The sequence below is a fragment of the Pipistrellus kuhlii genome, unplaced genomic scaffold, assembly GCF_014108245.1.
Source record: "Pipistrellus kuhlii isolate mPipKuh1 unplaced genomic scaffold, mPipKuh1.p scaffold_m20_p_15, whole genome shotgun sequence".
NCBI classification, from domain to species: Eukaryota; Metazoa; Chordata; class Mammalia; order Chiroptera; family Vespertilionidae; genus Pipistrellus; species Pipistrellus kuhlii.
This window is the reverse complement of record NW_023425460.1, coordinates 23,898,698-23,912,867: the sequence shown is the minus strand read 5'-3', so window position 1 is coordinate 23,912,867 and position 14,170 is coordinate 23,898,698. Positions and strand designations below refer to the sequence as shown.

Here is a 14,170-nt window from a genome sequence, read left to right as displayed (position 1 = left end):
TAAACAGCAGGATAACCATTGTTTCATTTCTGTAAAAGCTTACAATTTTGACATTAGTCTTTAAGATTCATACTAGATAATTCCAAAAATAGGAGTGTCAAAACCACTTATATCACTAGATTTTCCTAACTTTTCCCTATATCTACGTAACAGATGGCAAGCCTTAGTTCTTGGACACCACACAATAATCACAATCTGTGTGACCTTTTCAGTATTAAAAAGAATCCAAAACAACCTTAATACTGAGCACCTTAGCTATTTTACAGTATTATAAATAATCTTGATTACCTTGGACAACACCTAGATATGCAAGATTGTACACTTTCAGTGATTAAATAATCTATGAAAACTATTCAGATATTGCTTCTAGAGTGTTTAAAAACCTATTTGTGCCCTAACCGGTCAGCCTGCCGACTGAAGGGTCCCAAGTTCCATTCCAGTCAAGGGCATGTACCTTGGTTGCGAGCACATCTGCAGTAGGACAGTGTAGGAGGCAGCTGATCAATGTTTCTCTCTCATCGATGTTTCTAGCTCTCTATCCCTCTTCCTTCCTTTCTGTAAAAAGTCAATAAAGTAAATAAATAAATAAAATAGATTCTCCTTAAATTAAAAAAAATAAAAATAAAATATTTGCATGCTCTAAAACAATATTTTTGCCTTCACAATATTTTCTTTAACATCAAGAAGGTATATACCATATCTAGATCAAAATTTCCTTGTTTAAAAATTGAAACAATTTTTCTTCATTTGGAAAATGTTACTCTAATAAGTAATTTTGTTTTAAAAAGAATTTGTTTCTTCCTCAATATTTTTCATTCTAACTACATGAATTAATAAATTCACTGAGAAAGAAGTATCATTTGCCTGGCCAGTGTAGCTCAGTGGTTGAGCATCTGCCTATGAACCATCAGGTCACTGTTTGATTTGAGCCAGGGTATATGCCTGGGTTGCAGGCTTGATCCCCAGTAGGGGACATGCAAGAGACAGCAGATCAATGATTCTCATCATTGATGTTTCTATCTCATCTCCCTCTCCCTTCAATCAATAAAAACCTATTTTTTAAAAGAATTATCTATTAACTAATATAGTTAAAATTATTACCTTTTTAAAATTTTTAATATGTGACACAAATAGTACCAGACAGACATAACATGCAATCTTGGCCACAAAAATTAATATTGATAATAAATGCAAATATAGAGCAAACCTTCATCAGTAAATATCACCCTTAGTGAGGTAACTATGCAAATATAAATTATATCACTCAAAATATGCTCCAGGGAACAGTAACATCATGAGTCATACCCTTTTCTTTTAAAGGCAGAAAAGCAACAGATTATAACTACTTTAGTATAAAATGATGTGATAATAGTTTATCCAAATAACTTCTACATACACTTTAATTCCAAATTTTACTTCATCTCACTTAAATAAAATATACTTAAATTTTAAATATGCAGTAATTTCCCTATAAGTAAATAAAGCTTCAAGGCTCTAACACTTCAGCTAGTTTTGTGTGTAACAGATTATTTATTTATTTAGTTATTTATTTATTTTGCATATACGTATGTTCTTTGGTGTATCTCTTCCCATCCCTCCCAGATTATGATTTTATGGATCAAAATCATGAAAATCTTTCTTAATATTTAGAAATATATTGGCTCTCTTAAATCCACTCTGGAAAAAAAAAAAGAAAATAGCAAATGTATATATAATTAGTTCAATACTGGAAACAAGGAAATAACTACAGGGAAATAAATATTTTTTCTGACTTTACTATTTAAAAATCATTACTTCAGGCAATTATGAGATGTTTTGGAAGTTGTTCAAACACACATCCTTTAAATTCACTAGAATAAATTACATTTTAAAATAGATACATTTGAACAAAACAAGAAGCTAATATGGAAGCATGAAGTTGCAGAGAACTAGTACAATGGGTAAATTTGTTTTAAATTCTCTTTATGTTTCATAAAAGAAATTTTAAGTACAGTAAGCAAATGGAGTTTTTTATTCATATGCTGAAATAAATACCATAAGCTAATTGTGTGTCTTGAAATGAAAAAAACTTATATTTATCAGTATCTCTGAATAGCTCTTGTAATTTCAAAAAGAATCCTAACACTCAGTCAAAATTTAAATTTCATAAGAATTTTTATAATAGGCCTTGACATTTTGCTCTGCTTGTACAAAATGACAGGAAAAATAAATTATAAAATCAAGCAAACAAAAAACCCGTGGCAAACCATCTATTCCTAGAACACTTTCGTAATTAGGTTTGTCTGCCCTAAAAACAAAACAAAGCAAAAAAATTTTGAGAATCCACTAAGTTACTCCTTCACCTTATTATATCTGAACTAATCTAAGACTCTGTCCCGAACTTCTCCAAAAACCTCACATTAATGCAAGTTTTTAATTTCGATAAATCACTTTAATTCAACAGGCTGAGAGAAAATTTAGGGTCTAGAAATTAGCGATTCTTAGAGTCAACCTTCCTTTCTTTCCTGGAAAGATAGAAGTTTTTATAACTTGTCAAATTTTGGCATTTTACATCAGTGCATTTAATTTCACTATATCTGACTGTAACAAAAGCAGCTTTAGAATAAAAGTTTAAGTTTAAAAAATGCATTAAACAATAACAAAAAACAAGTATACTGGGAGCACAGTATCTCCCAAAATCTACATAATTAAAGGAAACAAGGATTACTTTAAAAAAAAGTTAATGCCTTTTTAAATGAAGCATTCGCATCTTGTTAGAGCAGTTCTATGATGCATCCTTATAGTGCATTACACTTATACACATCTATTGAAAATATCTTCAGCCTTTTCTAAGAATTTATAAGCAACAATTTCACAATCAGCCTAATAACACATGAGCCTTCTTCAAATAAATCTTTTTATTTACTAGCAGAGATATCTTTTGTGGACCAAGTTCTTATTATAAAGAATACAGGTCTAGCAGCAGTCAGAAAACCTAGATGGTAAAAGCCTAACTCCATCATTTATTAGCAATTTGACCTAAATACCACAACCTAAGGGCAAAGATACTAAACTTTTATTGAATATTATACTTCTTATATACCAGACACTTTATACCTTTAAACCAGGGTTTCTCAGCCACAGCAGTATTGCCATTTGGGGCCAGATAAAATTCTTCGTTGTGGGAGGGACTGTTCTGTGTACTGTAAGATGTTGAGCAACATCCCTGGCCTCCACCCACTGCAGCCAATAGCATTCCAGCCCCTTGACCCCCTCTGCGCCCACCTCCCAGGTATGGCCCCAAAAATGTCTGGACACTGACAAATGCCCAGACAAGGTGGAAGGGGGTGATCCACTCCTCGTTTCCAACTTCTCAAGACATCTGCTCTACACTTCCAGTAAGCCTAGAAATCCATCCACATATTAAGGATTTTTACACAATCCTTAGAGACCTGGAAACTAGGGGTCAGTAAGGCTTAGTGTATCTTTTATTATAATACACAACTGATAAAGTGGTTAAGCTAGATTTAAGCTAGATTTTAGGTCCGGCTGTTTCCCAAATCTCTGCTTCCCCCCCACACTATACTGCCTTTCTAAATGCACTGCCTCATCTACAAAATCAGGGTCATTCTTATCATGCTCAACTAGGGGTTAGAGATGTAAAGAGATAATATATGTGTAAATTCCATTAACCTGAAGGAGGTAACACATCAAGAATTTGGTTAACAGATCATCGTAAAATACAGTGGTTCACAAAGTGTGAACCCCAGCCACCAGCATCAGCATCAGCTGTGAACTTGTTAGAAATAAATTCTCAGGCCTCACTCAACCCAGACCTAATGAGTCACAAACTCTGGAGGTGCCACAAGGAACCTATGGTTTAACAAGCCCTCCAGGTTATTCTGATACTCTTTAAAGTTTTGAGAACTACTGATGTAACAGAATCAGAAAAGTACAGCACCAGGTGCCCCAAAACCCTGCATCCTTCTTTGCGATAAATCTTCTACCAGCTTTTAACAAATTACCAATTCTACAGTTACATTTACTATACTATAAAAGAAAAGAGGAAAGTAATGCTTGTCCTATTTCTTAGATTGCCTCTTTTTTCCTTTGCCAAATCAAACAAACTGATAATCAGCTTTTAAGAAAAGGCACTGTTGTCCTGGCCAGGTGGCTCAGTTGTTTAGAGCAGAGGTCGGCAAACTACGGCTCTCGAGCCACATGCGGCTCTTTGGCCCTTTGAGTGTGGCTCTTCCACAAAATACCACGTGCAGGCGCACACATACAGTGCTATTGAAACTTTGTGGCCCACGCGCAGAAGTCAGTTTTCGGCTCTCAAAAGAAATTTCAATCGTTGTACTGTTGATATTTGGCTCTGGTGGCTAATGAGTTTGCCGAAAACTGGTTAAGAGCATCGTCTAGATGTGCCAAGATTGCAGGTTTGATCCCCAGTCAGGGGACATACAAGAGTCAACCAGTGGTTGCATGAATGAGTGGAACAAATTGATTTCTCTCTCTCTGTACCCAAATAAATAAATAGGCTTTGTTGATTAAAAATAAAAACTAAACAAATATAAAACAAGGTACATGCTAGTTAATTCTGTTACATCAATTAAAAAGATAAAGATCTGCCCAGCTGGTGTGGTTAAGTGGATTGTTGTCCCATGGACCAAGAGGTCCCAGGTTCAATTCCAGGTCAGGGCACATGCCCAGGTTGTGGTCTTGATCCCTAGAAAAGAGCATGCAAGAGGCAGCCAGTGGATGTGTCTCTGTCATCCATCCCTATCTAAAAATCAATAAAAATATGTTAAAAAAAAAAAAAAAAGGAAGGAAGGAAGGAAAAGATCCTTCTGACTTAAATCTTCATGTTTCTAAACAATTAAATTAAAATGTTAAATTTCATAACATGGATAAATTAAGCCTGGCAAAGCATTGTTTTCACTTTACTAACACAAACCACCACCAAGAAAACACACACACACAAACACACACACACACACACACACACACACACACACACACACAGAAAAGCCCCAGAGTAATTTATAAATATGTATTTGAAAAGTAAATACCTAGAAATCCAACTCAGTATACCCCCCAAATTTCATTTTAAAAGTAGAAAAAGTTTTCAGTCCTATTTAATCTCCAATCAGTTCAGAGTAATTAGAACACTCACTTATTCATGAGGACAAAATCATTTTCAATGGGAAAAAATTGCATACATTTTAAAGCAGTTGCTTGCAACTTTGAATATGCATGCTATATTTATAATTTTAAGAATACATGATTTGAATACTTAATTCAAATCACAATGCATTTCCTAAAATCTTAAATAACTGCATCCTCTTTAAAAGATCAGAAATATTAAACATGTAAAAATAGCAGAATGAGAGAACCTTTTTATTTTAGCCTGAAAATTTACAAAAATCAATAAAAGTTCAAAACTATTCTGAAGGGCTTTAAAAATACTAAATCAACTTTAAACTTTTTTAAAAATATATTTTATTGATTTTGTACAGAGAGGGAGGGAGAGAGATAGTTAGAAACATCGATGAGAGAGAGTCATCGATCAGCTGCCTCTTGCACACCCCCTACTGGGGATATGCCCGCAACCAAGGTACATGCCCTTGATTGGAACTGAACCCGGGACGACCCCAAGCCGACACTCTATCCATTGAGCCAAACCAGTCTCGGCTCAACTTTAAATTTTAGGTAGTGATTTAAAGCAAAACATAGGTCCATGTAGCATTATAGAGAGACACAAAGTGAGAAAGTGTTTTAGACAACTGAATTTTCCTAGATGTCAAAATGCACAGTTCAATTCTACAACCTAGATTTGGACCAAAATATAGCCAGTTTTTACAACACATAAAATGTTAAAAATCACATACGTAATCAGATAGTCAAATATATAATTATTCAGGGCACCAATCATTCTGCAATGCCAAACGAATAAGCAAAAAAACCCTCTGATAATCAAGTGCTTCATATTGAGGTACTGTGACACAGCTGGGAGACCAAAATAGGCAGGGGAGGGAGGGGGATTATTTTTATGGGTACATAATAGTCTTTACTAGGCAGATCTCAAGCTTATTCAATCTTCTCCATACCAGGTAAGAATAAGTGAAGAAGAAAAATCCTTTAGCTATTTCTTGCAATTTCTAAGCCTAAAATTATATTGAGAATCTTTTAAAAAATATATTTTAATGATTTTTTAAAGAGGGGAAGGGAGAGGGACAGAGAGTTAGAAACACTGATAAGAGAGAAACATCAATCAGCTACCTCCTGCACCCCTTCACTGGGGATGTGTCCACAACCAAGGTACATGCCCTTGACTGGAATCGAACCTGAGACCCTTCAGTCTGCAGGCTGAAGCTCTATCCACTGAGCCAAACAGATTAGGGCTATATTGAGAATCTTGACTAAATGTGAAAATGGGACACAATAATACAATAGTTGACAACTAAATTTAAATTCCTATGCTGCATTGACTGCCAGATTAAGTGTAAACTATATTGTAATAAATTTAACTGGCATTCAAAGTTGCAGGACTCCCCCCAAAATCTGAGCTTAAAAAGAAATGCTAAGAAATATACCTTTTCTGACTTTTCTGATAAACAGTTTAGATAACTCTTGTACCATATATTAAGTTTTCTTTTATCGAGGCACTGATTACTCTTTGTGAATAAAAATATAGTACTTTTATTTTACACTAAAGAAAATTTAATATCCTAACATTTTTATCCTAAAACTTCCACTTTAGTGTGCCAGCAAATACTTTTTGATTAGCATAATTAACTTGTTTGGTCAATAGTAGAATAAGCAGAGATTTATATTCTATTTATGATGAAAAAGCAAAATTACAGACATGTTACATATATATACTTATATTCAGAGCTCTTAAAGGAATATTCTCTATTTTAAAAAATACTCAGAGCTTGAATCAATTAATATTCTAACATATCCAAAACAGAGGAAATTCAGTTATGATTACTGCTCCTCTCATTAGTGAACATACAAATAATTTCTAATGCATGGATTATCTGAAATTATAACTTTTAAGAGAAGCAGCTACTATTCGATATTTAAGTACTTACAATGTGGCCGGTACTATGCTAAGTAAATTACTTGCATTATCTCACTTATTACTGGGGGAAAACTTTATGTAACTAGCTACCATCATCTCTTAATTTTACAGATTAAGAGGCTTAAGTAACCTATTCAAAGTCATCCAGACACTAAGAGACACAGCAGGACTCCAATACAAGGCAGGCTGGCAGAGTGTATAGTGCTACCATAAAATCTAAAATGAAACAATGTACACACAATGTGTAAATAAAACCACTACTCAATGTTTTAATGTAATTTAAAATAGATTTAGCTTTATTTAAAAATTCTAAAACAGTATCTACCAAGGTAATCTCTTCTTTAAAGAGAAAATAAGTTCATTTTTAAGAAATATTATGGTAATTTGCTAACTATATTTATTTACCTGTATATCTAGAATAGTCACACACTTATAAATTAGATCCATTGTCCATATAGATTCACTCTTCATATTTATGGACATGAATCTAACTTATAAGTGTTTGAAAATTCTCTGTATACAGTCTTCTTTTCCACACTATGTACAAGAATCTTCTTTTGCTGACAAGTTCAGCCACAGTATCCATCTGTTAATATTCTCAACACCAAGTGTAATCCTAGTAATCTGAAGATATCCACCGTCTCTTAACTGCCAACTGCTGCAAATGAAGAGTATCTGCCTTAACTATACTGGAATTAAATTAAAACTCCCCACCCAAAATTATTTCACGCCCTGAATTATTCTTTTTATATTAATATTTTTCCAACAACCATTTTTTTTTATTATTGTGCAAGTTATAATAAAAGGACCAAATTGCTAATATCTGTAACCAATGAAAGTTTTTCAAAAAATTAGGGGATAGGTAAATAGTCAAATCTAATACACTAATTTCATCTTTCCTGACAAATGAAAGCATTTTAAATTAGCAAGTGCATATATTCAATACTTCCAAAGAGACTTATTATTCACAGACCAAAATACTTTTGGCCATCCAGCAAAGAAGGAATGTGGCTGCATATGGCTATTATGAAAGAATTATGATTTCAACTTACTCAAAAAATCTTTACCAATTTAAGTCTAACCTCAACATTATTGATATCCCTGATAGCAACTGCACTAATTTCAAAACTAACAGATAAAAAGCAACTGTAAAACAGAACTGGGTATTTACTGAAATCATTACTGACCCCAATCTCACAAGTTGATACAAATGTCTTAAATCACTATCCTTAGCACAAATCCTAACACCTTCCTTAATGAATTCAGTCCACAAAAGAATTCTATGACTATACTTAAAATCAAGTTTATCTAAGAAGGAGGGTGAGGGAAGAAAAAGAATAAGAATGAGGGTTCTACAAAATAGAAAAATTCAGAACTAATGGAGTCTTTTAAAAAAAAATGATACCAAATAAATTTCTTATACTACATTAATAACATATATTCTGGAAGCTAAATCCTGATAGTACAGCCAAGGCTTAATATTTCAAATAAGTAAAAAACTGTTATATGCATGAACACTTCTAAATCTCTCTTTACAAACTCTGATTTCACATATAATATTAATATAAAAACATTTCCCATACTTTTATCTTACTAAAAAGGCTGGGGTAAAAATTTAAAAATATAATGTTTACTGAGTGTCAATTATCGTTGAAACTTTGTGAATTGATTTTCCTATAATAAATGCTCCTCCATCAAAAGTCACTGAAGTGATTACTTCTTAAGAGCCTTAAAAATTATTTAAAATATTAAGCTATCACCAAATGAAAAACAGCAAATGGGGCAAATCTCAAAATAAGAACCCTTGAAAGTAAGAACTGAAGATTTTACTTCCAAAAAGCAAGGAATTTCCTAACATTAAGAGGTTTGTACATTATGTGTGGTTATTAGGAAAAAGCAGATAAATTGCTCCACACAAAAATTAAAATATATTGGCAGCTACCATTGTTGTTAAATGTTGTTAAAATTCTAAAAGGTAATACACACAAATGCGTCTTTATTATCTTTGGAAAACTAAATTTAAAATTAAGGTGGTTATAGCTCATACTATTCCTTTAGTATTTTAGGATATCATAAACAATGTAAAGCTGCATTGATGATAACTACTGTGCAAACATTTACAGTAGACAGCAATAAAATTCCTTTTTCCTTATATTGAATCATATAAACTGTAAGTTATTCTCCTTTCAGATGCACTTTATTCTTAAATAAGCTATATGAAATAAAGTTTTGTAAATAATCACATAGCAATTAAGTGGCCCACTTACGTTGTTTAAGAAAGAAATACAACTTGATACATAACAGTGTAAAATAAAAGTTAAAAAAAAAACAAAACACCTCACAATATGGTCATTTTAGTAATCACTAATCTTAAGAGCTAATACAGCTAATTTCAATAGGCACTCTACTCTCTCTACAACTTAAAAATATTTCCTATGAAGGTTACTATTTGAAAAGACACAAACTTATCAGACAATAAAAACACCAGAAGCCTAAAGTTTTCATGAAATCTAAAGACATTACATAGTTTATAGACTCATGTTCAGCACTATTTTCCAGACTAACATTAAGAATAAAACCCTGCCAACAAATTATTTTTAGAATAATTCAATTTTGCAAAAATCTTTTACCATTATGGTCTTCAATTTTTCTTTGAGAAATCACTTCATTATTAATCTTTCTCTATCAACTAAAATACTCCAGTTGCTACTTGCATAAAAGAATTTAACTTTCAACAGGCTAGCTGTTGAAACAGATCCTACAACCTAACCTGCCAGAGAAAAGCTTCAATGGCCATTTAAATTTTCCCCCTACAATAAACACAAAACACTAAAGTGAAACCAAGCAAACCAAAGTTTTTGTATATCAAAATTATTGGAAATGTAACTATTAAAAAAAAAAAAAAAGTCCTTCACTGACTTTTTCTTAAGCAATTTTTTTTTTCATATCAACCTTTGGCTCAATAAAATCACAACTCTAGAAATTAAATGTTATTAGTTATTTGATGCAATATATTTGATACTGCTTTCTATGCATACGGTAACTAAATATACAGTTTTAGAGATAATTTCACACATATAGGCACACATGAAATGAAAGGAGAAATAGCCAGCCACCTCAATCACCACTCACATATAAAAAATGGGTAGAATAATTTTAGTTTTATAACCCTAATAATTTTAAATCAAATAGGTAAAATATAAATAGCATAAACGAACTTTGATTTGTGTACCAAAAGGCATTCTAGAAGGTTTTTTTAATGTTTTTTTTAAAACAATTAATTTGTTCTTATATATCTACCGTAGATGACTGTCAATGACACATAATGTTTGAAATGTTACAAATCAGAAATTTTCCTACAATTAATTATTTCTAGGCAAGTGGGTCAAATTCAACCTTAATGAAGTTCTTCAATTAATGCAACCTCCAAAATTTCCAATTATTTTTTCAATATTATTTTTAACTTAGAAAACTGTTAACATTTTGAGTGTTGTCAAGCTATTTTGTTCAAGAACTTTTATCATTTCAAAACAAAACTCGGGCAAAATTAACTGTGCACATTTATGTGAAACTACATATCCAAAGGAATATAACTTCTTCAAATATAAAATGTTTACTTTATAAAAAAAACCAAAAAACCCTTCCCCACAATATTTAGCAAGACATATACACGTTAGTGCCATTCTACCTTAAAGCAAAATGTTTAATGATATTTGCTAAAATCATTTTTACTAAGAATACTCTATAAGCACTTAAGCAATAATTTTAACTATTGTCCACTGCTACAATTCACACCACCAAATTTTTGGCCTTAATAGAATCTTTCAGTCACCTCAAACCAGTAACTTAATTCTGTTTTTCATGCCTTATACACTGGCCTATCAGTAACTCTCAATTCCTGTGATACTTTCCATTTTACAAAAAGGAGGGGCTCTATCCCCATCCTTGATCAAAACCAGCTTATTATACCTGAAACTGCAAAGGTTACTGCCTTTTGATAACGACTATCTGTTCTAAGTACAAAGGCTTAACTTGTAGACAATCAAAACTATACACTACACAGTAAAAATTTCTTGGGTTTCTGTCTTATCCAACAAGCTGACTCAGTCAATTTAACACACACACACACACACACACACACAAAAAAAAAAAAAAAAAAAAAAAGCTTAACATACCTACCAACTGAAGCTGGAGTAACCCACTCACCAGCATTTCTGGTTATTAGCTGGTAAATTACACTTGACATCCTACACGAGTCAGGGTAAATTTAAGGGATACAGAAAGATGTCAGATGGCCTGAAACCTAAATAAGGTTGAGTAGCAATTCTGGCATCACAATACTTAAATTTCAAGTGAGAACTTAAGTTTAATCTTTGCGATCGCCATTTGCTACACACAATCCCTTGAACTTACACAACATTATTATCTGGGATCAAAAACCACTCAATCTCCATTCTATTAGGTGTAACAAGAGCAGAGTATAAAATGCTACTTGAACTGCAAATTTCATGCTCTATCCTGCATCACCCCATCAGGAGAGAAAGGCAAATGTAACAAAGACCTAGTCAGGGCACCTTATGAGGTATATGATGGCACTTATCTCAAAGGACAAAACTTCTCCATGCAGGTCAAAGTTGTCATTAACTTAGCTGAAACACACAAACCCTACTTTGGCCCTCCCACGGGCACCATACAGGCTGCAAAGGATTCTGCTTCTAAAATTATGCAAATCAGCTCACCGCTCACATTTTTTAAAAAAGAATCTATCAAGGCGGCCCAGGAAACTAAGAACAATCACTGCAAGATTCTGATGCAATAGGTGTAGTACGTGCAACACCAATTTTCATTTTTTAATCTGATCTCTATACCCTTCATCTAGGGCCTACAGCCAAGATTTAATCGAAATAGGCTCACCCTCAACGCGTCTTACTCTCCTGTTCCTTTAGCAGACCGGCTTCCCAAGCTCACCATTCCCCAACAGCGAACCGTATTCCGTATTAACGGACAATAGCCCTCAGGGAAGGGACCCCAAGACACCGACTGGGAAACCGATCGCTGCCTTGACACTTGCAACCAGGCATGAGAGTCCCATCTAGCCGAACACATCCTAGGTTGCATGCACTCAAGAGACACAAATTTCATATATATGTGCATATATACACATGCACATACATATATATATGTACATACACATATATGTATATATATGTATATATATATATATATATATATATATATATATATATATATATCCTCCTAGAAATTCGACCAGGGTTCAGTGCAATCGTCACCCAAACTATGGACATTTTCCGCCTCCGTCTGCTCCCACGTTCTAGAGAGAGAGAGAGAGAGAGAGTGACAGAAAGGCAAAGGGGGAGCAAAGCCGCAGAAATGGATACAGGTCAAGTCTAAGTCGAATCCATCCTCTTGGTATCTCCTTTTGTTTCTGCTGACGATCTCCTTGATGATGGCTGTCATGTCTGGGAGCCGGTGGCTGAAGAAGAAGGAGGAGAGAGACGGCAGGAGCGGCTGGTGGCGAGGCTTCTTCTGCAGGATGGAAATGGCTTTGGACTTGGCGGCCGCGGAGGCCCCGCGCTCGGCGGCCGCGGGGCTCGGCGCCGCCGGCGGGTGGCTGCTGCGGCGGCTGCCGGGCGGCGGCGGCGGGGCCTGCGGGGCCTCAGCGGCCGGGGCCCGGGCCGCGGCGGCGGCGGCGGGCCGGGGGGAAGAAGACCAGCAGCAGTCCTCGGGGCGGCTGCCTCCGCCGGCGGCGGCCTCGGGAGCCCGGGCCGGGGGGAGAGCGGCGGCGGCGGAGGAGGGGAGGCTCAGCGCCGGCCCGGGCCCCTGGCTGTGCCGCCGCCGCCGCCGCCGTGTTGGAGGCAGGAGAAGGGGAGAGACCAACTCTCCGGCGTCCCCAGCCCTGGAAATGGTGACGGGCGGCTCCGCACCGCTCCCCGGAGCCGCCGCGGCCGCCGCCGCCGCCTCTGCCCCCCGCTCCAGGAGCGGGAGGTGCCGCCGCGCCGGTGCCGGCTCCGGCTTCCACCGTTCCCTCGCCGAAGCCCCAGGAAGCGGCTGCCGCCCGGTTAGAAGAGAAGACGGAGAGGAGGAGGAGGAGGAGGAGGCGGCGAGGGACGCCGCCGCTGCCGCCGCCGCCGGCCGGCCGGCTCGCCCAGGGCGCTGCCCCCGCGGCTGCTCACGGGCGCTGAGAGGGGCTCTGGGCCGCGGCCGCCGCCGTCTCTCATCTCCTTCGCCTGCGCCCGGCCTCGCCTCTCAGCGGCTCAACTCTCAAACTTCCATCATGGCTGCAGCTTCCGAGAGGAGGGAGCTGAGCGCAGCCGCGCAACCGCGCAGCGCGCGTATCCTGCCGCGGCGCTCAAAGAGTCCAGCCACATCACCACCGCCGCGGGCCCGCCCCCTCCGCCTCCGCCGCCGCCGCCGCCGCCGCGCCGGGAGCCGAGGGAGCCGAGGCGGGGAGAGGGGAGGGAGGGGACCCGGGCAGCTAGGGTTGGGAGGAGGGGGCGGCTCCGGGTGCGAACGCCCACCCTGCGGGCGCCACTGAGCTTGCCCGGCGGGAGCGCCCGGGGCCGCTCGGGCTGGATCGGCGGTGCCCGCCCGCAGTAGGTGCACTTGCCGCGGCCGCTTCTGCAGCGGCGCGGGGCTGGGGGGGTGGGGGGGGACGCGCTCAGCCCCGGCCGGCGCCCAGAAGCCCAGCCGGAGGCGGGGTAGGGTTGCGGGGTGGCGAAGGGGAACGCGGAGGCGGGTGCTTGGCGCGATGTCACTGACTCGGGTGGGAAGGTACCTGGGCACAGGTGCAAAGGCCCGGGTGACGGCGCTGGTCATTGCACAGGGAGGCGCCAGGCCCGGTCCCTGCAGCGGGGACACCCCTCCCCCTGCCTCCGCCCTGAGATCTCCCCGGCACGGCCCACGGGCTCAGTCTCACGCCGCTGTGGGCTCCCAGCCCTTCGCGGAGGTTTGAATCCAGCGGCCTTTGCCGGAAAATCCCCCTTCTTCTCCTCCTCCTCCCCCCGCCCCGTGTCCTCAAGGTGTCAGTCTTGGCACAAAGCACAACCCCCTATTGTGTCTCCAGTGTGCACCCCCTTTCCCCAC

The 14,170-nt window shown here is 38.2% G+C and overlaps 1 protein-coding gene across 3 annotated transcripts in view; it reads right to left on the bottom strand.

Moving 5' to 3' along the window:
- The window catches only part of PTEN (phosphatase and tensin homolog), an 81,928-nt gene extending 68,419 nt beyond the window's left edge, over nt 1-13,509 (bottom strand). For 2 of the 3 annotated variants that reach the window (XM_036438471.2, XM_036438469.2), the window contains exon 1: nt 12,466-13,333. In XM_036438471.2, coding sequence (XP_036294364.1) covers nt 12,466-12,544 — 79 coding nt within the window. In that variant the 5' untranslated portion in view covers nt 12,545-13,333. Of the gene's footprint in view, nt 1-12,465; nt 13,334-13,490 lie in introns of those variants that run through there. The other variant, XM_045581880.1, reaches the window with a different exon arrangement.
- Nucleotides 13,510-14,170: the final 661 nt, after the last annotated feature.